We start from the raw sequence: 25,677 nt of genomic DNA on the forward strand, positions 1-25,677 counted from the left end.
TTATAACCCTCCACAATGAAGTGGGGGAGGGGGATTTGTTTACACTTGAATCAGGTTGTCTGTCTGAACATCCGTCTCTAGACACAACAATGTCACTGCTACTCCTAAAATTTCAATGATACTTGCTGGCTATAATCCTTATAATTTGTATGTGTGTGTAGACTATATCAATTGAGCTATCTTACCCTTTTCAGAAAGTTATGTCTCTTTGGAAACAGTGAAGGGGGAATACGAGTTGGCCACCAGACACATTTCTCCTTACAGGCTAATGAACCATCTAGAGTTTGACTTTTGTTTTGATTCCTTTGGGTTTTCATAAGTGGACTCCGAGGCTTCAAAATTTGTGCCCTTATCATCACTGACAAGTCCTGGAAGGATGAAGCAGCTTTATGATGCCGTTTAATTCATTGTTCCGCTCTACTGTATCCAACTCTGAATCTATATTAAAAGGTGATATTCTCTTGTGTGTCTTTTGTACAATTATTGTTTCTACTGTGTCTAGCTCTAAATTTGTATTAAAAGGTGATATTTTCTTGTGTCTTTTGTACAATCTTTGTCTCTACTGTATCCAACTCTAAATTTGTATTAAAAGGTGCTGTTGACTTGTGTATCTTTTACAAAATCTTAAATGACCATCAATACTTCAGATTCATGTATCTGCATTTCATCCACTTCTATCTATGTCCAAACTATTAATTCCAAAGTGATCCTGACATGCACCATTGTATGGTCTCGTCTTTCCTCGAGTTTTTAGGTCATCTGACCGAAGGGTCTGATGACCTATTGCAATTGACTTTTGTCCGCTGTTGTCCGTCGTATGTCATTCGTCATAAACATATTCAACTTCTTCTCAAGTTCTACATGTCTCATTGAGCTGAAACTTACCTGAAATGATCGTGACATGATCCTGACCAAAGTTTGTTAATTTCGGATTGGTCTGAAAAAGGCACATGGGCCTCTTGTTTATTTTTCTTTCCTCTGAACTGTACATTGTATAGACAGGTGAAATTATGAAATTTGAAAATGACTAGTTTGGGTGCTTTCCCAAGTAATATCAGTAGTGATAAGAAACTGTAACAGTCTAACTTGACTGCCTTCTCAAGAAATTGACGACTAGATATGAAAGATGGACAACACGTCACATAGGACCAAGTGTAATCCATCAAATACTAACTACCAGAGCTAGCGAGATTAGGAGATAATTTTTATGTAATTTCACTGGAATACTTACCACACATTGATAAAGAAATGTTTTATACCCTACCATGGTAGCCCAGTACTCCACCTGATTACATTACACTAATTATGTGCTGACCAATCTATTCTGCCGGAAATATGAAGGTTAGCTTTACAAACAGATCAGTAGTAGTCAAAGACTTGTTCGTCTTTGTCTTTGTACAAAAGTATTGCAAAAGAGCAAAGGGGAACCTGCATATGAAATCTTAGAATGATCCATCCAGTGCTTCCCTGAGAAAATGGTCAAAATGTAAGATGGCCAACTGTTAGACATTGTGCTTTCCTAATCAAAATCGAAAGGGCACAACCAGGGGCCAAAGAAAACAATTTCTCAATTCATTTTCAAAATCAAATATGGCCGCCTGTCAGCCATTTTGATTTCTTGACATGTCCGAAAATCAAAAGAGTAATACAATGGACCAAGAGGGACCTATATATGAAATTTGAGAACCCATCCATCCAGTTCCTTTCCAGAAATAGTGATACCAAGGACTGTCTACTGATGGTTGGACATTTGAATAACCCAATTTTGATGATGATGGATTTAAGTTCCTTGTGATGAAATAGATGAAATTAAGTCATGGTTTAAGTATGTCCCTTTGAAAACTGCATATGTAGTTTTGAATATAATTGCTACCAGTGATGCACAAATATATAAAGTATAATTTTCAAAATCCAAGATGGCTATCTGTCAGCGATGTTATTTTCTATTCAGTCTCCAAAATGGATAGGCACAACTAGGGAAGGTGGGGAACCTATGCATCAAGTCTAACAAATATCATTCCAGTACTTCTCCCCAAATAGTGAAAACAAACTTCAATTTTAAAAATCTAAGATGGCTGTCAGTCTCAAATAGGGATCAAATAGAGCCTACATATAAAGCTGCAGAAATATCCATCTTATACTTCTCAAGGTGATAACACAGACATGATAATGGTCAGGCCATTACTGTTTTGAATTACAATGACTCTCATCAATTTCTTTGAAAGTAGGTTGGCAATTTTCACATATCAACAGACAGATGTACTCGCATGTAAAGCAGAAAAATAAAAATAATATAAAGCAGAAACAAGGCAATCTATTGAGCTATGGTAATGGTTAAAGTTAATCCTGCAATGGGTTGCACTTAATCCTGTAATAGGTTACAGATAATCCTGCTATGGGTTACAGTTATTCCTGTGATGGGTTACAGTTATTCCTGTGATGGGTTACAGTTATTCCTGTGATGGGTTACAGTTATTCCTGTGATGGGTTACAGTTATTCCTGTGATGGGTTACAGTTATTCCTGTGAGGGTTACAGTTATTCCTGTGATGGGTTAGTTATTCCTGTGATGGGTTACAGTTATTCCTGTGATGGGTTACAGTTATTCCTGTGATGGGTTACAGTTATTCCTGTGAGGGTTACAGTTATTCCTGTGATGGGTTAGTTATTCCTGTGATGGGTTACAGTTATTCCTGTGATGGGTTACAGTTATTCCTGTGATGGGTTACAGTTATTCCTGTGATGGGTTACAGTTATTCCTGTGATGGGTTACAGTTATTCCTGTGATGGGTTACAGTTAATCCTCAGTTATTCCTGTGATGGGTTACAGTTATGGGTTATTCCTGTGATGGGTTACAGTTATTCCTGTGATGGGTTACAGTTATTCCTGTGATGGGTTACAGTTATTCCTGTGATGGGTTACAGTTATTCCTGTGATGGGTTACAGTTATTCCTGTGATGGGTTACAGTTAATCCTGTGATGGGTTACAGTTATTCCTGCTATGGGTTACAGTTATTCCTGTGATGGGTTACAGTTATTCCTGTGATGGGTTACAGTTATTCCTGTGATGGGTTACAGTTATTCCTGTGATGGGTTACATTTAATCCTGCTATGGGTTACAGTCAATCCTGTGATGGGTTACAGTTATTCCTGTGATGGGTTACAGTTATTCATGTGATGGGTTACAGTTATTCCTGTGATGGGTTACAGTTATTCCTGTGATGGGTTACAGTTATTCCTGTGATGGGTTACAGTTATTCCTGTGATGGGTTACAGTTATTCCTGTGATGGGTTACAGTTACAGTTATTCCTGTGATGGGTTACAGTTATTCCTGTGATGGGTTACAGTTATTCCTGTGATGGGTTACAGTTATTCCTGTGATGGGTTACAGTTATTCCTGTGATGGGTTACATTTAATCCTGCTATGGGTTACAGTTATTCCTGTGATGGGTTACAGTTTTTCATGTGATGGGTTACAGTTATTCCTGTGATGGGTTACAGTTATTCCTGTGATGGGTTACAGTTATTCCTGTGATGGGTTACAGTTATTCCTGTGATGGGTTACAGTTATTCCTGTGATGGGTTACAGTTATTCCTGTGATGGGTTACAGTTATTTCTGTGATGGGTTAGTTATTCCTGTGATGGGTTACAGTTATTCCTGTGATGGGTTACAGTTATTCCTGTGATGGGTTACAGTTATTCCTGTGATGGGTTACAGTAATAACTGGTAAGGGTTACAGTTATACGTGAGATGGGTTACAGTTATTCCTGTGATGGGTTACAGTTAATCCTGTGATGGGTTACAGTTATTCCTGTGATGGGTTACAGTTATTCCTGTGATGGGTTACAGTTATTCCTGTGATGGGTTACAGTTATTCCTGTGATGGGTTACAGTTATTCCTGTGATGGGTTACAGTTATTCATGTGATGGGTTACAGTTATTCCTGTGATGGGTTACAGTTATTCCTGTGATGGGTTACAGTTATTCCTGTGATGGGTTACAGTTATTCCTGTGATGGGTTACAGTTATTCCTGTGATGGGTTACAGTTATTCCTGTGATGGGTTACAGTTATTCCTGTGATGGGTTACAGTTATTCCTGTGATGGGTTACAGTTATTCCTGTGATGGGTTACAGTTATTCCTGCTATGGGTTACAGTTATTCCTGTGATGGGTTACAGTTATTCCTGTGATGGGTTACAGTTATTCCTGTGATGGGTTACAGTTATTCCTGTGATGGGTTACAGTTATTCCTGTGATGGGTTACAGTTATTCCTGTGATGGGTTACAGTTATTCCTGTGATGGGTTACAGTTATTCCTGTGATGGGTTACAGTTATTCCTGTGATGGGTTACAGTTATTCCTGTGATGGGTTAAAGTTATTTCTGTGATGGGTTACAGTTATTCCTGTGATGGGTTACAGTTATTCATGTGATGGGTTACAGTTATTCCTGTGATGGGTTACAGTTATTCCTGTGATGGGTTACAGTTATTCCTGTGATGGGTTACAGTTATTCCTGTGATGGGTTACAGTTATTCCTGTGATGGGTTACAGTTATTCCTGTGATGGGTTACAGTTATTCCTGTGATGGGTTACAGTTATTCCTGTGTGATGGGTTACAGTTATTCCTGTGATGGGTTACAGTTATTCCTGTGATGGGTTACAGTTAATCCTGCGATGGGTTACAGTTATTCCTGTGATGGGTTACAGTTACAGTTATTCCTGTGATGGGTTACAGTTATTCCTGTGATGGGTTACAGTTATTCCTGTGATGGGTTAAAGTTATTCCTGTGATGGGTTACAGTTATTCCTGTGATGGGTTACAGTTATTCCTGTGATGGGTTACAGTTATTCCTGTGATGGGTTACAGTTATTCCTGTGATGGGTTACAGTTATTCATGTGATGGGTTACAGTTAATCCTGTGATGGGTTACAGTTATTCCTGCTATGGGTTACAGTTATTCCTGTGATGGGTTACAGTTATTCATGTGATGGGTTACAGTTATTCCTGTGATGGGTTACAGTTATTCCTGTGATGGGTTACAGTTATTCCTGCTATGGGTTACAGTTATTCCTGTGATGGGTTACAGTTATTCCTGTGATGGGTTACAGTTATTCCTGTGATGGGTTACAGTTATTCCTGTGATGGGTTACAGTTAATCCTGTGATGGGTTACAGTTATTCCTGTGATGGGTTACAGTTATTCCTGTGATGGGTTACAGTTATTCATGTGATGGGTTACAGTTATTCCTGTGATGGGTTACAGTTATTCCTGTGATGGGTTACAGTTATTCCTGTGATGGGTTACAGTTATTCCTGTGATGGGTTACAGTTATTCCTGTGATGGGTTACAGTTATTCCTGTGATGGGTTACAGTTATTCCTGTGATGGGTTACAGTTATTCCTGTGATGGGTTACAGTTATTCCTGTGATGGGTTACAGTTATTCCTGTGATGGGTTACAGTTATTCCTGTGATGGGTTACAGTTATTCCTGTGATGGGTTAGTTATTCCTGTGATGGGTTACAGTTATTCCTGTGATGGGTTACAGTTATTCCTGCTATGGGTTACAGTTTTTCCTGTGATGGGTTACAGTTATTCCTGTGATGGGTTACATTTAATCCTGCTATGGGTTACAGTCAATCCTGTGATGGGTTACAGTTATTCCTGCTATGGGTTACAGTTATTCCTGTGATGGGTTACAGTTATTCCTGTGATGGGTTACAGTTATTCCTGTGATGGGTTATTCCTGTGATGGGTTACAGTTAATCCTGTGATGGGTTACAGTTAATCCTGTATAGGTTACAGTTAATCCTGTGATGGGTTACAGTTATTCATGTGATGGGTTACAGTTATTCCTGTGATGGGTTAGTTTTTCCTGTGATGGGTTACAGTTAATCCTGTGATGGGTTACAGTTAATCCTGTATAGGTTACAGTTAATCCTGTGATGGGTTACAGTTATTCCTGTGATGGGTTACAGTTAATCCTGTGATGGGTTACAGTTAATCCTGTGATGGGTTACAGTTAATCCTGTGATGGGTTACAGTTAATCCTGCTATGGGTTACAGTTATTCCTGTAATAGCTCACAGCTGATACAGTTTCCATTAAATTAGTAATATGATTTATACTAATTTGTTTGATACTAGATCAGGATAATATAAGTATAATATAAAAAAGATCTTTGATTACTCTATGTTCTTTATTCATTGCACATTCAGTTTATACAACACTTAACATTGTTAAATTTTCAACCTATCTCATGTCCTTAGCATCAAAACCATTCATAAACTAAGAAACAACAGATGGAATGTTTTCACCACAATCATGAGACATCAGATAAATGAGTGATACTTCTATCAAAATATTTTGATTACATCACTAAATAGCAAAAAATGTTCTTCTACAACAATCAACAAAGCTTTACTATTGACAATAAAGCAATATTTCATTATCCCTTTAACACATCCAAAGTATTCCCATGCCTAATAAGCGTTTCTTAAGCATTCATATGTTCAAACATTTTTTTGTATGTAGAGGAAACGATTTCAAGATTTCAGCCAAAAACTACACGATAAAAAATATCAAATCACCCGTTGGATCTTTCACACTTTCATGTTCTGGTGAATGAGAATAAGTGTGAATGTGAGAATGTGTAGAACTGATACTACTGAGGAATGAGAAATTTTTAATAAATTCCAAAGTTTTGAACATGAAATAGAAATATGTTAATATTCATTGAAGATTTGTTTTCTTTGATCCACGCCCCACAAATAAGGTCACACCTCTGACTGATCGGAAGTACTTGACCATTCCTGTCTCAGTCAGGCGAATACCACTATTGCCGATACTGATCACATCAATATTTCTTAGATTCTTGTGGTTCCAGAAAAAGATATTGTCATTGTTCTTGCAGAGAGCCTTGATACTAGAGTTCACTTGGTTAGCTCCTAGATTGTAGGAATCACAGGCCACATGTTTCGTTGTCTGTCGTGGTAGAATCTGCAGAATCCCAACAGACAGAACACCAAACCCATCGACTAGTCTTTGTGCAATTGACACAAGTTGGGTAGGTAGGCATGTCATTATTTGGTTAAAGTTTGGTGAGTCTAAGTCATCACCGCCACACTGTATGAACACATTATGTGGCTGAATTTCATTCATAGTATGGTTCAATGCTGGAGGTTCCAAGTCTCCTACTACTCCTCCCAACTTTCCCACACAATGAATTTGAAATTCACGCTGATGTAAGTTCAGATTTTGTTTCTGGCCGACAAAATCATTACTGAGCTGATGTATAAGACTGTCTCCTACAAAGAGTATCCTTCTCGGAGGGTCGACCACACCCACTGACTTTGCTGTAAATGATGTAGACCCTGCAGTAGACTGGGATCCTTGTTCCGGTACAGGGATGAGTTGACGTCGTTGTGGCTGGGATGATTTCTTGGCGGTGACTGTCACAGATGGCTGTTGTGGTGATGAGTAAGACGTCGACTGTTGCATCGACAGGATCATCCGAGGTGGGGGCTGGAGTTGAGGAGGCATCATGGAAGGTGGGTGTTGGGGACCCATGAATGGCAATGGTGGCTGTGAGTACATGAAAGGGGGACGGGATGGAGTCAATATCGGTGGAGGTGGCACCAGACCAGGCTGGTATGGTGCTGCATACTGGCCATGCACTGTAGGTGTAACTGAAGGCTGTTGAGAATATGCTGTTCCCGACTGTCGGTAACCTGAAAAAATAATAAATGAAAACTTAATCCACACAGAAATCTAAAATTGTCATCTCTTTTTTAATTTTCATCCTCTTGTTCTTGAAAGTAGCAGGCATACAACATTGTGTAAAATCCTAAATACATACGATAACATTATTGTTAAAATATATCAAATAAAAGGCTCAAGGACAAAATGTGGCTAATTAAATGAGTAAAAATGTGCCTTTAATTCATGGTTTAGTGATCAATGACAAGTAATGAAGCCTTAAACAAATGGTTTTGCATGTCTTTCTTCACGGTACTCTCATCCGAGTAACTAGACAAGCGAAAATACATGACTTTGGTAGTCTACAGGCTATATACATGTACTACTTCAGTACTACCACACACTCAGATATATTCCAAGTCTGTTCCACGATAATACACAATTACATCCTCATTCCTCATCTGGCAATGATCTTCTCCCTGCCCCACCTCAATGATTAAAATATGCTTGTGCCATTAAAAGGACAGATGCAGAGTTAAAACTTCACAAATGTGATGCACCTCTTGCATCAGTATCAATAGAATGATGGCCATTCTTCCTTGAGTAACTAGTTTCTCTGTCAAATTTGGGTTTAAAATCAAGAGCAAGTAGATGCATTATCAAACTTATTATTTCTGAATTATCTAGAACGTATATGACAATCAGATCAAAGCCATTATTTAAGTTTATTCTTCATTTAAATGAGGGACTTATATAATAAATACTTCAAATATATTATCTGTAAATGGTGTCTAAAACAAAAGCCACCTCAGATATGGAATTGTAAAATAGCCAAATACTGCTGTATCACATTTTCATCTGCCTGAAAATCAAACTTCTAGGAGCTGTTTTTATTAAACAAAATGATTCCTTTAAGATTTACTCCCAATGAAGTAAAGAAACCAATGTTTGCCATAATACATTTCAAATCCAGGTCAAATTCCAACTTGAGATTTTATTATTTTAATGAATTTGCAGACAGTTTGATGAATATCAAAGTTGTTTAAATCAAATTAAAATAAGTATTTACTTTATAGACTTTCTACATAGAAACACTAGTGCAGATGATGTTCAAGATTGATGTTACCTTCAAAGTGAATACAGAGTTCAGTAGATTTTTCTATCAGAATAATTAAGTCTATTACCATCACAACATTCAATACTGCACTAATTGTACTAAATTTACCTGTATCAGGATAGAAGGAGGCAGCCACTACTGAACTGGATGGGGGTGGTTTGTTGAAGTCAATAGTCGCTGTATAAGAAGCTGCTGTAGAAGAGAAGCATTGGTGAAGCTATCAGCTAACATAGAACAGGACACCTAAAATAAACCTAACGAACAGGACACCTAAAATAAACCTAACTCCCAAAACAAAATCAGCCGATGACAAGATTTGGTGGTATAGAAGGTTATCTGTCAGGACTTTGGGCTATGACCTAATGATCATAATCAGTAGAGAACGTAGGATTTTCTATAGAAGTCATCACAGATGGTTTGTTGAGTTGAATGCTTATCCATAATTTACATCTTGAAAAGGACATTTAACTTGAAATCAGCCAAAAAACGGGAGAATGAATGGGTACAAATTTCATACTAATTTTCAAAGAAAAACAAAAGTGAATGTTGCTGTTTAGTATCCTGAAGTATATAAAATCATGCAGTAATTTCTTACATTTATCATAAAACTGAAGGATAAACCTATCATTTTTACCTGGCTGATCCAACTTCGCCTTTTTAGTGTCTTGTGCATAATCATCATATGGATGTTTTCGCTTCACGCTAGGTGACCTTGACCTGGATTTTGATGATATAGGACTCAAACTTCTAGAAACGGACTGTTGGCTTATATCAGATAAAGACCTTGCAGGTGACCTATGCCTTACATAGGATCTTTCAGGTGACCTTGAACTTCGACTATGTAGATCATAAGAGCTTTGCCTAACTGAAGACAATGACCGCCTGTTGCGGTCGTAACTCCTTGTCCTAGGAGACAGTGACCTTCTGCTCTGGTCATAGCTTCTTGACTCTGGGGTAAGTAATCGCCTGCTATGACCATAGCCCCTTGCACCTGGGGATGGTGATCTTCTTCTTCGGTCATATCTCCTAGAATCATCAGAGAGCGATCGTCTGTTCCTGTCATACCCTCTAACATCTGGGGAAGGTGACCGTCTGCTTCGGTTATATCGCCTATGCCTTTCATCTGGGGACAGTGATCGTCTGTTGCGGTCATATTCCCTGCCTACTGGGGATATGGAATCCCTTGCCCTCCTGTATGACAAATTTCTATTTGGAGACGATGACCTGTGTCCAGAATAGGTGGCCCTTTGTGGGGAAATGGACACTCTACCGCGAGTAAATACATCCCTCTGTCTGTACTGACCTCCTCTATCATGCAGGTTTCTATCATACTCTGAAGTATTTGGGGAAAATGAGCTGCGACTATACCTATCTCTCACAGGTGACACAGAGACCGGAGATAACCCATGTCTGTGAGTACGGTGATGAGGCGAAGTCCTCCTCTGCTGATATCGGTCACCATGGACTGGAGAATAGGACATCCTCTTACCATCATATGTATCTCTAACTGGTGACCGGTAAGACCTGCGTGGGGATAAGGAGCCTCTTGTCTGCATTGGGGAAAGTGAACTTCTACCTCTCTGAGGAGAGATAGACTCTCGCATTTGTAAAGAGGACAAAGAATCTTGATGTCTCAATGGGGAAGTTGAACTGTGAGATCTCAATGGAGTAAATGATCTTCTGTGCTTCGTTACAGGTGACCTTGACCTTGAATAGTGACCTCTTAATGGTGACAAATCCCTATGTCTTTTGTAGGAGTCTGGAGAAGGAGAGCGCTTGTACTTGCGATATGAATCGGTTCTTCTTGGGGAGACACCTCGCACTCTGCTTCTTTTCGGAGGAGGTGAGGGGCTTTGTCTGAAGAAAAATACATTGTGTTGTCATGCATGTGCTGATGTACAGATTTGTCTTGATTAATTATAGCAGAGATCTTCAACCTTGTTTAGCTTTATCATGTGTTTTCTTTAACTATACATGTCAAAAAGTCAAATCTAGAGGGTCAATCAACGTCTAGAATTAGTACCAGTCTCAAGACTTTGCTCCAAACTTTGATGCATCCATAAAGTAATTATCAGTCACGAGACAAGTAAAACGTTTGTCTCTATAGATATCACTGAAATACCGGACATTATGAGCACATAACTAAACCAGGACCCAGAAGTATAAGTCTGTGTAAAAACAGCCAAATTATTGCATTCAATCTTTGCTCATTATCTTTTGTTCCTTTGATTTCAATATGTAACTGTACTTAACATTTAGTAACTACCTGTAATTAAGTTTACATCTAATTTACATCCCATTATGTAATATGCCCAGTCAAAGCTGGCTCACTGACATTGTATTACTTTGTAGAAATTGAAGTGTAAAAAATCAGCCTTGTCCAATACACAATAAGTGTTGATAGTTAATAATCAGCATTCGGGACTTACCTGTCCCTACTGTGGACCACTACATCAAGAGCTGACCGCAGCAAAGCTACCATTGCACTATCACTCTCCTTGTATCTATAACAACAAAACAAAGAAACGTTACTGTTATACTGGACTAACTACAAGACAACTGGTTCAATAGGTTTTTTATTTTATGTATTTGTTTATTTTTTATTCTTATTTTTTTCTTCATCTCAACTTTTTGCCAATTCCATGTTCAATTTTCTGGAAAAGAGTCCATTAATTATTGCTGTGTGTTGTCTATCACTTTGGTGAAAAAGTAACAATAATAACAATCACTGGTGCAACCTAAGAAGGACTTAAGAATAAAAGTTTACACAAGGCACATGAAGGATGAAACACAATGGCATCAGGTTATCCTGGTTCTCTGAATCAGATGGCAAAAAAGGGGTGTGGTGCTTAAATATAAATGATATGTCCACTTACTTCTCATCTGAAAGGGCTGTATGAAGCTTGTTTGACAGATCCTGGAGAAAGAATATTAAAATTATATATCTCACAAAATCAAACATACAAACCATAAACTAGAACATTGGAGAGATAGTGAAATGGGGACCACAAGGAAGATAGAGATATGGTGAGGGAGCAGTGGGCAGGGTGGGAAGATGAACAAATGACGTTGAATTTGATGAATTATAATTTTACCAAAAGATACAAACATCGATTTTAGGAGAACAGTTTTTCAATATTAAACATTTCTGTCTGATATCATTAAGGTATATCAGTCTAATTTCCAATACATTTGATTTCTGATCACTTTGGATGTACGATACAATGAACAGATGTTGTACAGTACAATGAATCTTTGAACATATGCAATATGAACTTCAGTGAATATTCATTTATAATACAGAATACATGTACTTACTTTGCGTGAAGATATATGTCGATGTCCCTCACTCTCTACAATGGAAAAAAATCAATTAAGAAAAGTTTCCCTTTCTGATTCACTGTTTATGTAATTTAACCATTAACCTTGAAGTATCAATTTTATACAGTATTAACAACCATAAACCAACATACCTCACTGGACAAGAAAGATGAGTACAAATTACAAAAGGAAAAATGTAAATGTACACTAACCAGCATCAGAAACATTACTGAGAGAGGAGTTGTCCCAGTCATCATCAGACTCCATTTTCTTAACATTCTTGTGCCTCCTGCTTTTGCTGTCCTTGGAGCTGATGTCACTTAACTCACTGTTAACACTGCTCACAGATTCACCACTGACTGAGTCCCACACTCCCCGTATGTAATCCCATCCTCCCTTGCTGCTCTTTTTCAAGTCCTCAGGTGGGAGAGAATCACTGGATATACTGTCATTATCAAGCTGTGTATCCAAGTTATTATCCTCCATCACTTTTTTCTTCCTGGGTGATTCCTTTTTGTTGAGGCCGTCATGTTCGGAATCACTAGAGATACTGTCGTATGGAGATATGCTGTCATAGGGTGATACATTGTCATACATGTCACCTTCACCTTTCACTAATCCTGATTTTGCTTTCCTGGAAACATGCTTCTTCAAAGGGCTTTTGACTGAACTTTTAATCAAGGATGTTTTCCCTTTTCTTGAGGATTTGATAGGTTCAGTTGTGGACTGCCTTGCTACTTGAACAGTGTGCTTGTCCTCAACAGCCTGTTTTTCTGCTGCATTCTCGTCTTCCTTTTCTCCTTCTACGTTCTCATTTTCCTCTGTATCATCTACAGTGTTCTCTTCTTCTAGGACATCTTCTTCCTGTCCTTCACCCAATTCCACAACATCCTGATCTTCTTCATCCAATTCAATAGCTTCTTCCTCTTTCATTTCGTCAAGTTCCACAACCTCCTCTTCTACCTTTGCATCCCCTTCAACAACTTTATCTTCCCCTACTTCAATTTCCAAAACCTCCTCATCTTCCTCTAGGTCCAGTTCTACAGCATCCTCATCTTCCACTTCCTCATTTTCTCCTGTATCATCATCATCCTTGTTTTCATTTGTATCGATTCCTATCACTTCCTCTTCCCCTGTTTCATCCATATCCTCATTCTCCTCAGTATCGGGATCCTCTACACCTTCTGTCCCCTCTGTTCCAAGTTCTACATCATCTTTCCCTGTTGTATTCAAATCAACCACACCACCATCAAGTTTCTCATCAGCCTGTTGTTCTCCTGCATCCTGCGCACCCTCATTCACCTGTTCCTCTTCTATTTGTATAGAAACTTCCTCTTCTAATTTTAAATTAGATTCTGAGAGCAGAACATTTTCTGATTTTATTGTCAAAGCCTCAGTATCTGTACCTGATACTGCTGATTTGTCACAAGTCTTGTCATCTAAAGTCTGTAACGCCAATGATGCATTTGATACATTCTGGCTGACTGTGGGTTGCATGTTAGTTTGGGGTTCACTTTGAGGTCCTGTTTCTTTCTTATTCTGGATCACAGTAATGGTAGTATTTTGTTTTTTGACACCAGTAGGTACTTCACTTTTGACATTAGGAGTTTTAGAAATCTGTCCTTTTGCTTTGGAGGTGGCAGAAGATGTAGCTACCTGAACTTTCGCCTTGACAGTAGTTGTAGAAGGCAGACTTTTGATCTTAGATGCTGTAGCTGTCTCACCTTTGACTTCAGAAGATGGTGATGTCTTAATTTCTATAACAGGTGACACATATGCCTGACCTTTAACACTGGTCGATGCTGTTTCCTGACTTTCAACAGTTGGAAGGACAGAGATTAGACACCTAACACTGGGTTGTCCTGTACTCTGTCCGATCTTCCTGTCAGAAACAATTGTGGATAATTTCGCTGTCAGAGGACTTATATCCATTGCCTGCATGCTTCCTACATTTTCTATCTGCGGTTTGTCATCTCTGGTTTGCGTTGTGTCTATCTGCTGCTTGGAAGACAGTTTTTCCTTTGTTTGTAACAACTTTTCTTTGTGCTTTGTGTCACGGGCTTCTTCTTGTATAACATTTTCTCTAGATCTATCTCTCCCCATTCTTGGTCCCCAACTTCTCCCTCCTGAAACGAATCATAAAAAGGAAAGACTTTTAACTTCAGTAATTAACAATATACATGAACAATGAGTCAAGAGCTTATTTTTATAAACCAGTAACATTAAATAATCTACTGTTTCTGTCTGGTACAATACCAGATGGTGACCGTTTTAATTTGCACAGGAGCCTCAAGATGTTGTAAACAACTATAGACCAATCACATATTGGCACATCATTTTACCCAAGAAAAAATGAAGAGATAGAGAGTAATTCATATACCATTCCTCCCAGAAATGTTCATAGATACATGTACTAACAAATCTTGGCTTTTCAAATAATCAAATTTTTTCATTAACATCTACATCAAAGTAAAGAGCCTAGATCTCATCAGATGTTACCTACCAGGGTTGAATCTCGAGTCAAAAAACCACGCCTTGAAATCCGGACTGGTCAGCTCCTCTGAAAAAGTATGCTGCATTACTCCAACATTACTGTTTTGCTTTCATCTTAAAGAGAGTCGATCTTATCTGAACAAGCTTTACACTTAATAAAAACAAAACAATAATTGCTAACATTTCACAAATGAAATTAAGTAAATGTTATCTCATTCTACAGGACAGCCCTGATTAGACAATACAGCGAGAGTTACTTGGAATGTCTTATGAACTAAACATAGTAACTGTCCTCTCAACAGAGGTAAGCATAGGATTGCTGAAATCTGATCACATAATTACCTCAGTGTTTTAATTTACTTTTTAACATGTCTTATTATCAAGCAAATAGTTGAACATGTCCTCTCTTTCTAGTGTATAATAAACTAGTACATGGTTAACACACTAAATTGTGCTTGTGACATCGATCATAGTTTCCATAGCAACCTAGAGTATGTTACCTGTACGAAGAGAGACAGGACTAAGAAATGTAGGCAGAGCCTTTCTCTCTAATGTAATTTCACCACATGTAGATTCCAGGATCCTCAAGGTCTCCTCCTTCGTCCTGAACTGTAGCACAGCCCACCTGTATAAAGCATGGAAATCGCACATTTGAGTTCTGAGGACGACTGTAAAGCAACCCAAACAGATCAACACCATGACGCATGAAGTTGTCATCATGGAGATGAATATAAAGTTGTCACCATGGAGATAAATATACTTCTCAGAACACATGGACATACCAACACTATTCTGTTGGTTACTTTTTATACTGCATTGTTTACTGTTTTGTAACTTCATGTTTCATTGTAAACGGTTGCACGTTATGTTGACTAAATTGTATTGTTACATTGAATTGGTGATATTTGAAGATGAATTCAGTCATTAGATTTCTGTCTTGGTGTAAACAGGACAGGTCAATATTTATCAACATCTTAAAAATTTGTCACAAAATTGGTTTAACAGCCATTCTTTGTTTGCTCTGCTATTTTTTTGTTTAAAATGTTAGCGTAGGTTATTTTCTACGTTTGGATGTATATAAAGCCTAGAACCTTAACATACACATGAACTCAGCAGGATGTTGGTTCTTTGTAAATTTCTCAAACTGGAGATTTTTCTTGTCTGACTGGTAATTTATGAAAAGTTATGAACATCTTGCAGTAACATAAAATATTGTTGTTATGAGGGTATAACAGTTATGTTACAATACTTTCTTATCTATCCATCACGTGAACACAATGGTTTGAACAATCCTTTGTATCAAACCTCATCTGTTAATAGAATGTCTATATAATTAATGAAACAAATCAATGTACACATCAGAAACTACCTTTATATACATCAGAGGCATGCAATATACCTTACAAGATCATTTTATTTTATGTACATTTTGAACATTCTGACCCATGCCAGAATTTCAACAACAGACGCAAAAGTTTTTCCCATACACAATAGATTTTTTTAACTTACCTTTCATCCTGACTACCATCAAACTTACCCAATACCTTTTCTTGTATACGCTAGGAACGATCTTTTGTAGTTAGGAAAAACTTTTTTGAGTTTTTCTCGTGATGTGTATTTTGGAAGTTGGTAAGCAAACAGAGAATATTGCTTTGGGTGTATACCTGTGAATGATAAGCAAATACAACATGGGTTCTGGACAATTTCGCCACCCTTGACAGTAACAGTCCAAGTTGTGAATTAACACGAAAACCTGAAATTATGAAAAACATCTCCCTTGAAAAGGAATCGCTATGATCATCCATTAGATTATCTCACTGATTGCACCTCTGTATCCACGACACAAATCCTGATTCACAACACATCACACACAGTCCACATATTCCACTGCAGGATTTCCAACAATTAAGTTAATTACAAAATCAGATTTTACAAGAGAGACATTTCCCCTGAAATAGCCTCTCCAAATTCAGTCTAGATCTTATCCCAAATTAAAAAAAAAAAAAGAAAATACATATAATCACAGTGATTCCGAGAAAGCAAGCCTAACTTCTGTTATAATGTAAATAACCACACATTCACAGGAATATAGCAGCGTTATCAACTTGTGATACATGTGCTTACCAGGTATGTATGGTATGCTAAGAGTGAACATGATTACTGAAGCCTCAGCATCATAATCACGGAGTCCATGAGAGAAGATAGAGGTACATGGTACATAATACAGAGTATTGGATCCTTCCAATGAAAAACACGACATAAACTCAACATCACACTACTAACAGTTTGAGAAAGTCACGGCATGGACTCAGATATTGAACAGTAGAACTTTGTTATTACAAAGTCCCAAAATATGTTACACAAATATAAAAACTGATTTGTTACATATCCTCTTTTGGGAGAATTTCTTACATAGTGCGACGTGAGTGTACAGCACTTTAACAACAGTGTAAAATATTGTGTGTTAACAAAGTCACCTTTGTAATAACAATGTTATACAGTACATTAAAGCTACATGCTGTGTCCACCTGTACACAGCTAACAGTAAAAAATCAATGTAAGAACTCTGAAGCACAGCAAGAACAGTGCCAGGGCAAAATCACTAAAACTTTATCCTAATCAAATGTTTACCTTGCAGGTTCATTCCTCTACATTCCTTTGCTGAAAAGAAACAGAAATCCAACATTACAAATTTGTAGTTTCTGAAGCTCACTAAAGTAAATATCAATTTGGCTATTCATTCACACATGTTGAGTGTTATTTTTTTCAATCCATTCTCTTTCGATAACTATCATTCAACTTCCAAATATGAAACATGAAACAAAGACTTTAAAAGCTTACCAATACATTCTAAATACTTCTGTCGCAGGTCTGGAAACTTGACGCCTTCATAGTAAAGACCAGCTAGATTTTTCATTAAGTACTTTATACTTGTGTGTCTCCTGTCCAGGGATATGGTAGCCGTCACAGTGCTGAAATTCACAGGAAGCCATAAATATTAAAACAACACATTTTTATTACTATACATACTAACATAATGATGGATAATGAGAACAAAGGAACAAGTCCAACATGATAATTCTTCTGTATACTTGATGTTCATTGTGGAGTGTTTTTAACAACAACCCACAATTAACATCAAGTATACAGAAGAACTACTGTGTTGGACTCACTCCTTTGTACTCATTACCTGGATTTTTAGTGAAACCTTGTGTGTACTATTGGATCAACGGCCAGTTCATCGGGATTTTCACCGAATTGTACTCTCAGGGACGTTGTGCCTCCATCCCCGTAGTGATAATGATGGATAATTATTTTGTGCACACGTAACCTCAATCTGGATCCGTATCACAAAGTGACAGACCAATGAATGTTAGAAAGTTTGAATTTAACAAGATCTACAAATATCTTCATGTATACCAGATTTGTCTTTTCTCTTGTATATAAGGATAACAGGGTTCCATCAAATTTGTGTTGTAACTGCTTGTACACGAATTTAAACTTACACATGGATGAAACACGAACAGTACGAAAATTGCTATTTACAATGGTCATATGCCTCTTTCGGCAACACAGGTTACATGTCACTTCAACCCCTGAAGAGTGTTCATGTTTCTTTCAAGATCTAGTGATTTCAAATGACTTTCAGATCTGTTCTCTTGACTCTCAAAAATAAAACAGAAAGAAAAAAGAAAATAGAAAATGAATGACTCAACTGAATAAATGCAAAGACATGTGGTTTGTTTTCTACTAATTATCACCCTACCACCATATAATGTAACGCTCCTATTCCCTTTAATACTATCATACAGGTGGTTTGTTTTCTACTAATTACTACCCTACCATCATATATCATAAACACCAGTACAATCTGTACTGATGTACGCAGGGACAGGTATTCTTTGGATGAGAATCATGTCCAAATTTGCCTTCACCGATACCGGATGACATTACAGAGCGACTTACCCTATTCCTTTAACACCATTAGGATGTCCAGGAAAGTCTACACTGAAGTGTATAGCACTTTTAAGGATGATAATCATATCTCTGGATCCCAGATCGTCCACAGTTACACTGGTCATCTTCAAATCTGGAAACACAAAAAAAAATATAATCATATGTGGACAAAATTGATAAAGTCTGATCAGCTATGAATCTTACTTTTTAATGTTTGTCGACAGTGATGACAGTAAAAATATTAATCACATGGGCTTGAGAATGCTACAATTATATTTATAACCATATCTCATGATCCTTTATTACTAAGTAGAGCAGCTAATTTATAATATATACGCTTATAGCTGTCCAGGAATATAGAACATTGAACACACACTGTTAGTGATGAACAGGGACAAACAGTGTAAAAAGAATTTAACATTACCTAAAACATGTGAGCTGTGAGTTGCCTCAGCCTTAATGGGTGGCTTGCCATCAGCCCTAGGAGGCTGAACATTCTTCACCCCAACCTTGACTTCTGTGCTGGTGGTAGGTTTCTTACGAGGCTTGACTTTTGGTACGGTTTTTGGAAGTTTGTCCTTGGGCTGGACCACTTCTACTCTAACTGCTTTACCTACAATTTCTACATCCTTCTTCACACTGTTTACATCGATATTTGTACCATGCTCTTTATTGTCTTCCTCATCACCATCTTCCTGCAAATTCTCTTCTGTTTCTCCATCTTCAACCACTTCATCTCCAGACATTCTTTTCTCGGGTTCACCTCCATCCTCCATTTCCTCCATCTTTTCTTCATTCTCTTTTGCCATTCCTCCAACTTCATCTCTATTTGTATTGTTTTCATGATCTTCCTGTGCATCATTCTCATCATTTTGGATTTCAACTTCCACAATTTTGTCTTCTTCCTTTTCTTTTGATGGCTGAATTTCTTCTTTTTTATCATCTTGTTTATCATCCACGTGAGATCCTTCCTTTTCCCTCTGTTTTACATTCCGAAATCTCTCTGAAGAACTCAATTTCGTCTCTTCCATTTCTAATTCCATCCCTTCTTCTATCATCTCACTTACTACTTCCATACTCTCTTCACCATTATCTGTTTTTCTGTCTTCAATACTGACTGCATCTTTCCCTTCAGTGTCTTCATTAGCCTCAACACAATTTTCTAAACCATCAGAAATGAGATCACCAGCGACATTTTGTTTTTCTGCAATGACCTCATTACACAGTTCTGGTTCACTTCCTTTAAGTAGTTCATCTTCTGGTTCACTTCCTTTAAGTAGTTCATCTTCTGGTTCACTTCCTTTAAGTAGTTCATCTTCTGGTTCACTTCCTTTAAGTAGTTCATCTTCTGCAGCTTTTTCAGTTTCAGCCTTCAACTTTTCTCTAGCAGGTGCATTCTCCTGGAAATCAACAACTGAAGAACTCCCTTTCAGATTTTCGGGGTTTTCCTCAACAGCAGATTTTACAGAGGATGTGATTGTGGACTCTTGTCCTCGAGACTGGCCAGTTTTCTCGTCAATATCCTGTAAAGTTACCGTAAACTCTGGCCATAGACTGAAGTTAGATACCAAAACTGATGACTCACTTGGTTCTGTAAACATAGGGTAAAAGTATTAAATCTCCAACAATACTGATATAAACACAGTAAAGTGCTTTAGTTGACAGTAATATCGCAAATAGTAGGGCTGGACCTGTATACTTCATCATGTTACATGATTGTATTTGTATTTCATGCCAAGTTATTGTAAGTAGTGAAAATTACACAACCTTCCCATGTCATAAAATGGAATTATGTGGAGTTAATTATCAGTCCTCAGAAGTTGAACCACACTCTGTGAAAACTATCCAAGGAGCATTGTTGTTTTGTATACATTTCTTGGCCTAAGATATGGTCCTTATGACAATCTCTCAAAGTGCTCTAGGGACTTTCTATCATGAGTAAAACTCTATGTGAGAATACTTCCTAACATCTGAACCATCCACCCCTCCTGAGTAAATATGTGAAATATTATCACTGTAAAATGCTGTCCAATAATAAACTTGTCACCCCTTTAAAAAGTCCTAGAGAAGTTAATCTAATGCATAGTTTTCCTCTCAGTTCCCCTGGCTGTATAATTCTATTCCCTTCCAGTTATATCTGATGAAATATTTTCTTATAAATTCTTATTCATTGCAGGGAGTTATCAAGTTAATATAATGAATAATGCTGTATACCAAAGTACAGCACAAGCTCACCTTGCTTGGTCCTTTAGACCATGTGAGCTTTATATAATTAGCATCTCTAGAAAATTGAAGTGTAGCTAATAATTGTATTTATAATACCTAGAAGGAAGTAAAGTTTAATTTTTCACCTTTCAAGTCTCCAGACACAGCTGTATCACCGTTGTTATCATTGTTATTCTTCTCTAAACTGAGATTTCTAGACTCTGTACAAGTAGCGCTTTCTTCGTGATCAGTTGACAAGCTGTCTTTAACATTATCAGCTTCATCCTCCAACACATGAACTTGGTCATCATCAATTTCATCATTGTCTTCTTTGTTCTCATTGGATTCTTCAGTGATCACATCGCAGTCATCTTGATCACCTTGAACTTCCTGATTAAGCTCTACCTGTCCATTATTCACCGCCTCATTGACCCGGTTACCTGTGTCTTCATCTGATCCGGATGCTTCATCCACAACATCCCACTGGTCCATGGACAACATGAAGTCTTCATCCTCATCTGTACAATCCTTTTCAGTGCCTGTTCCATTTTTGTTCCTCGCACTTGCCATAGCTTTATCAATATAAAAAAGAAAGCGAAAATGTTACAATGTACTTCTGTATTTCAAATCCAAGCAAAGATGTGTATATCCGTGCGACAATCTGCACGTACTCTCTACTGTGTCAGTTTTCTACAAAATCAAAACAAGAGAATGCAGTCGACGTGACATCTCCTGTTAATGCTCTTATAATGAGTGCATTCATCTTCACGGGTGTACACTTCGTATCACAATGGTAGCGAGACTATACACAGAGACAGAATATATACTTCTCTGTTCACTCTTAGCTTATCTTGCACCAGTCCGTCCAACGTCGGAAAAACAACATCTGATCATCACTTGTGACATGACGTGAAACGCAACAATTATTACAAATCTATGCTATAAATAGGTATTCCTGTGTACCTATGTAACCAAAATGTATACAATCATCTTCGTTTTACCTGGTCTGAAGCTAGTGTGCGTGAACAACCAGCCACATGTCTACTAACTCCTTTCGAATTAATACGCCGCCATTTTGCCCGTGTTCCATAACATACCACTTGAATTGAAAATCCGCCAATGACAGTCTAGTGCCCACGAGGACGTCAAAAACCGAAACAAACGTCGTAATAGGGCGAAGTACCCAAATTCACCTCACTTCGATGTTTTCAACCTTGCAGTATTCCAGAGACATTAAAATATACCAGATCATGTAATTCCCTTTCCAGTAAATATGAAAATATGAAAGTAAAAGGTCCACAGGGCATGTAATTTACTTTTTTTAACACTAAATGTCTTTAAGTGCTGTAAAGATACCCCTTGTCTACATTTTGGGACATATTTTTTCTCTCAGCGATATACATGTCGAAGACATTTGTCACTTTATTTCCAAAAATAAAAAAATAGTCATGTATTTTCCGATTTATCATATCTAAATTGTGGAAACTGCCATCAACCCATTATGTCATAACATTTGTCCACCAAGCAAAACAATGTGTTAAAAGTAAAGACCTTTATTTCTGTGTGGTAACTATGTTCTGACCACTGTGTGGTAACTAGTGGTAGGTCTCTGACCATAACATTAACCTGACTGGTTTGGGTGACCTTTATTTCTGTGTGGTAACTAATTGTGAGGTCTCTGACCATTAACCTGACTGGTTTGGGTGACCTTTATTTCTGTGTGGTAACTATTTGTTTGGTCTCTTACCATTAACCTGACTGGTTTGGGTGACCTTTATTTCTGTGTGGTAACTAGTTGTCTGGTCTCTGACCATTAACCTGACTGGTTTGGGTGACCTTTATTTCTGTGTGGTAACTAATTGTGAGGTCTCTGACCATTAACCTGACTGGTTTGGGTGACCTTTATTTCAAACCATTAACCTGACTGGTTTGGGTGACCTTTATTTCTGTGTGGTAATTGTTGGTCTCTGACCATTAACCTGACTGGTTTGGGTGACCTTTATTTCTGTGTGGTAACTAATTGTGAGGTCTCTGACCATTAACCTGACTGGTTTGGGTGACCTTTATTTCTGTGTGGTAACTAATTGTGAGGTCTCTGACCATTAACCTGACTGGTTTGGGTGACCTTTATTTCTGTGTGGTAACTAATTGTGAGGTCTCTGACCATTAACCTGACTGGTTTGGGTGACCTTTATTTCTGTGTGGTAACTAATTGTGAGGTCTCTGACCATTAACCTGACTGGTTTGGGTGACCTTTATTTCTGTGTGGTAACTAATTGTGAGGTCTCTGACCATTAACCTGACTGGTTTGGGTGACCTTTATTTCTGTGTGGTAACTAGTTGTGAGGTCTCTGACCATTAACCTGACTGGTTTGGGTGACCTTTATTTCTGTGTGGTAACTAATTGTGAGGTCTCTGACCATTAACCTGACTGGTTTGGGTGACCTTTATTTCTGTGTGGTAACTAATTGTGAGGTCTCTGACCATTAACCTGACTGGTTTGGGTGACCTTTATTTCTGTGTGGTAACTAATTGTGAGGTCTCTGACCATTAACCTGACTGGTTTGGGTGACCTTTATTTCTGTGTGGTAACTAATTGTGAGGTCTCTGACCATTAACCTGACTGGTTTGGGTGACCTTTATTTCTGTGTGGTAACTAATTGTGAGGTCTCTGACCATTAACCTGACTGGTTTGGGTGACCTTTATTTCTGTGTGGTAACTAATTGTGAGGTCTCTGACCATTAACCTGACTGGTTTGGGTGACCTTTATTTCTGTGTGGTAACTAATTGTGAGGTCTCTGACCATTAACCTGACTGGTTTGGGTGACCTTTATTTCTGTGTGGTAACTAATTGTGAGGTCTCTGACCATTAACCTGACTGGTTTGGGTGACCTTTATTTCTGTGTGGTAACTAATTGTGAGGTCTCTGACCATTAACCTGACTGGTTTGGGTGACCTTTATTTCTGTGTGGTAACTAATTGTGAGGTCTCTGACCATTAACCTGACTGGTTTGGGTGACCTTTATTTCTGTGTGGTAACTAATTGTGAGGTCTCTGACCATTAACCTGACTGGTTTGGGTGACCTTTATTTCTGTGTGGTAACTAGTTGTCTGGTCTCTGACCATTAACCTGACTGGTTTGGGTGACCTTTATTTCTGTGTGGTAACTAATTGTGAGGTCTCTGACCATTAACCTGACTGGTTTGGGTGACCTTTATTTCTGTGTGGTAACTAATTGTGAGGTCTCTGACCATTAACCTGACTGGTTTGGGTGACCTTTATTTCTGTGTGGTAACTAATTGTGAGGTCTCTGTGTGACCATTAACCTGACTGGTTTGGGTGACCTTTATTTCTGTGTGGTAACTAATTGTGAGGTCTCTGACCATTAACCTGACTGGTTTGGGTGACCTTTATTTCTGTGTGGTAACTAATTGTGAGGTCTCTGACCATTAACCTGACTGGTTTGGGTGACCTTTATTTCTGTGTGGTAACTAATTGTGAGGTCTCTGACCATTAACCTGAAGGTCCTGACCATTAACCTGACTGGTTTGGGTGACCTTTATTTCTGTGTGGTAACTAATTGTGAGGTCTCTGACCATTAACCTGACTGGTTTGGGTGACCTTTATTTCTGTGTGGTAACTAATTGTGAGGTCTCTGACCATTAACCTGACTCGTTTGGGTGACCTTTATTTCTGTGTGGTAACTAGTTGTCTGGTCTCTAACCATTAACCTGACTGGTTTGGGTGACCTTTATTTCTGTGTGGTAACTAATTGTGAGGTCTCTGACCATTAACCTGACTGGTTTGGGTGACCTTTATTTCTGTGTTCTGTGTGGTGAACCTTTATTTCTGTGTGGTAACTAATTGTGAGGTCTCTGACCATTAACCTGACTGGTTTGGGTGACCTTTATTTCTGTGTGGTAACTAATTGTGAGGTCTCTGACCATTAACCTGACTGGTTTGGGTGACCTTTATTTCTGTGTGGTAACTAATTGTGAGGTCTCTGACCATTAACCTGACTGGTTTGGGCGGCCTTTATTTCTGTGTGGTAACTAATTGTGAGGTCTCTGACCATTAACCTGACTGGTTTGGGTGACCTTTATTTCTGTGTGGTAACTAATTGTGAGGTCTCTGACTGACTGGTTTGGGTGACCTTTATTTCTGTGTGGTAACTAATTGTGAGGTCTCTGACCATTAACCTGACTGGTTTGGGTGACCTTTATTTCTGTGTGGTAACTAGTTGTCTGGTCTCTAAACATTAACCTGACTTGTTTGGGTGACCTTTATTTCTGTGTGGTAACTAGTTGTGAGGTCTCTGACCATTAACCTGACTGGTTTGGGTGACCTTTATTTCTGTGTGGTAACTAATTGTGAGGTCTCTGACCATTAACCTGACTGGTTTGGGTGACTGGTGACCTTTATTTTGTGGGTGACCTTTATTTCTGTGTGGTAACTAATTGTGAGGTCTCTGACCATTAACCTGACTGGTTTGGGTGACCTTTATTTCTGTGTGGTAACTAATTGTGAGGTCTCTGACCATTAACCTGACTGGTTTGGGTGACCTTTATTTCTGTGTGGTAACTAATTGTGAGGTCTCTGACCATTAACCTGTGTGACTGTCTCTGTTTGGGTGACCTTTATTTCTGTGTGGTAACTAATTGTGAGGTCTCTGACCATTAACCTGTGGTTTGGGTGACCTTTATTTCTGACCATTAACCTGACTGGTTTGGGTGACCTTTATTTCTGTGTGGTAACTAATTGTGAGGTCTCTGACCATTAACCTGACTGGTTTGGGTGACCTTTATTTCTGTGTGGTAACTAGTTGTCTGGTCTCTGACCATTAACCTGACTGGTTTGGGTGACCTTTATTTCTGTGTGGTAA

The 25,677-nt window shown here is 38.2% G+C and overlaps 1 protein-coding gene across 2 annotated transcripts; it reads right to left on the minus strand.

Moving 5' to 3' along the window:
- Positions 1–6,183: 6,183 nt before the first annotated feature.
- Positions 6,184–21,864, minus strand: LOC132555723 (uncharacterized). 2 transcript variants are annotated; one of them, XM_060220086.1, is made up of 16 exons: positions 21,796–21,864; positions 20,941–21,366; positions 19,014–20,180; positions 18,599–18,722; positions 17,474–17,604; positions 17,264–17,293; positions 16,170–16,296; positions 15,133–15,257; positions 14,643–14,699; positions 12,352–14,265; positions 12,137–12,171; positions 11,695–11,735; positions 11,248–11,322; positions 9,453–10,675; positions 8,927–9,007; positions 6,184–7,733 (listed from the first exon to the last, which is right to left on the minus strand). In XM_060220086.1, the coding sequence occupies exons 2-16, from the start codon at positions 21,362–21,364 to the stop codon at positions 6,736–6,738; spliced, it is 6,552 nt and encodes a 2,183-aa protein (XP_060076069.1). In that variant the 5' UTR covers positions 21,365–21,366; positions 21,796–21,864; the 3' UTR covers positions 6,184–6,735. The 2 variants fall into 2 exon arrangements, with proteins under 2 accessions (XP_060076069.1, XP_060076068.1); XM_060220085.1 differs by having other exon boundaries at positions 8,927–9,010.
- Between the last annotated feature and the right edge of the window lie 3,813 nt (positions 21,865–25,677).

The sequence above is a fragment of the Ylistrum balloti genome, unplaced genomic scaffold (genome assembly GCF_031769215.1).
Source record: "Ylistrum balloti isolate Yb309-2 unplaced genomic scaffold, AGI_CSIRO_Ybal_v1 Utg370512, whole genome shotgun sequence".
Taxonomy (NCBI): Eukaryota; Metazoa; Mollusca; class Bivalvia; order Pectinida; family Pectinidae; genus Ylistrum; species Ylistrum balloti.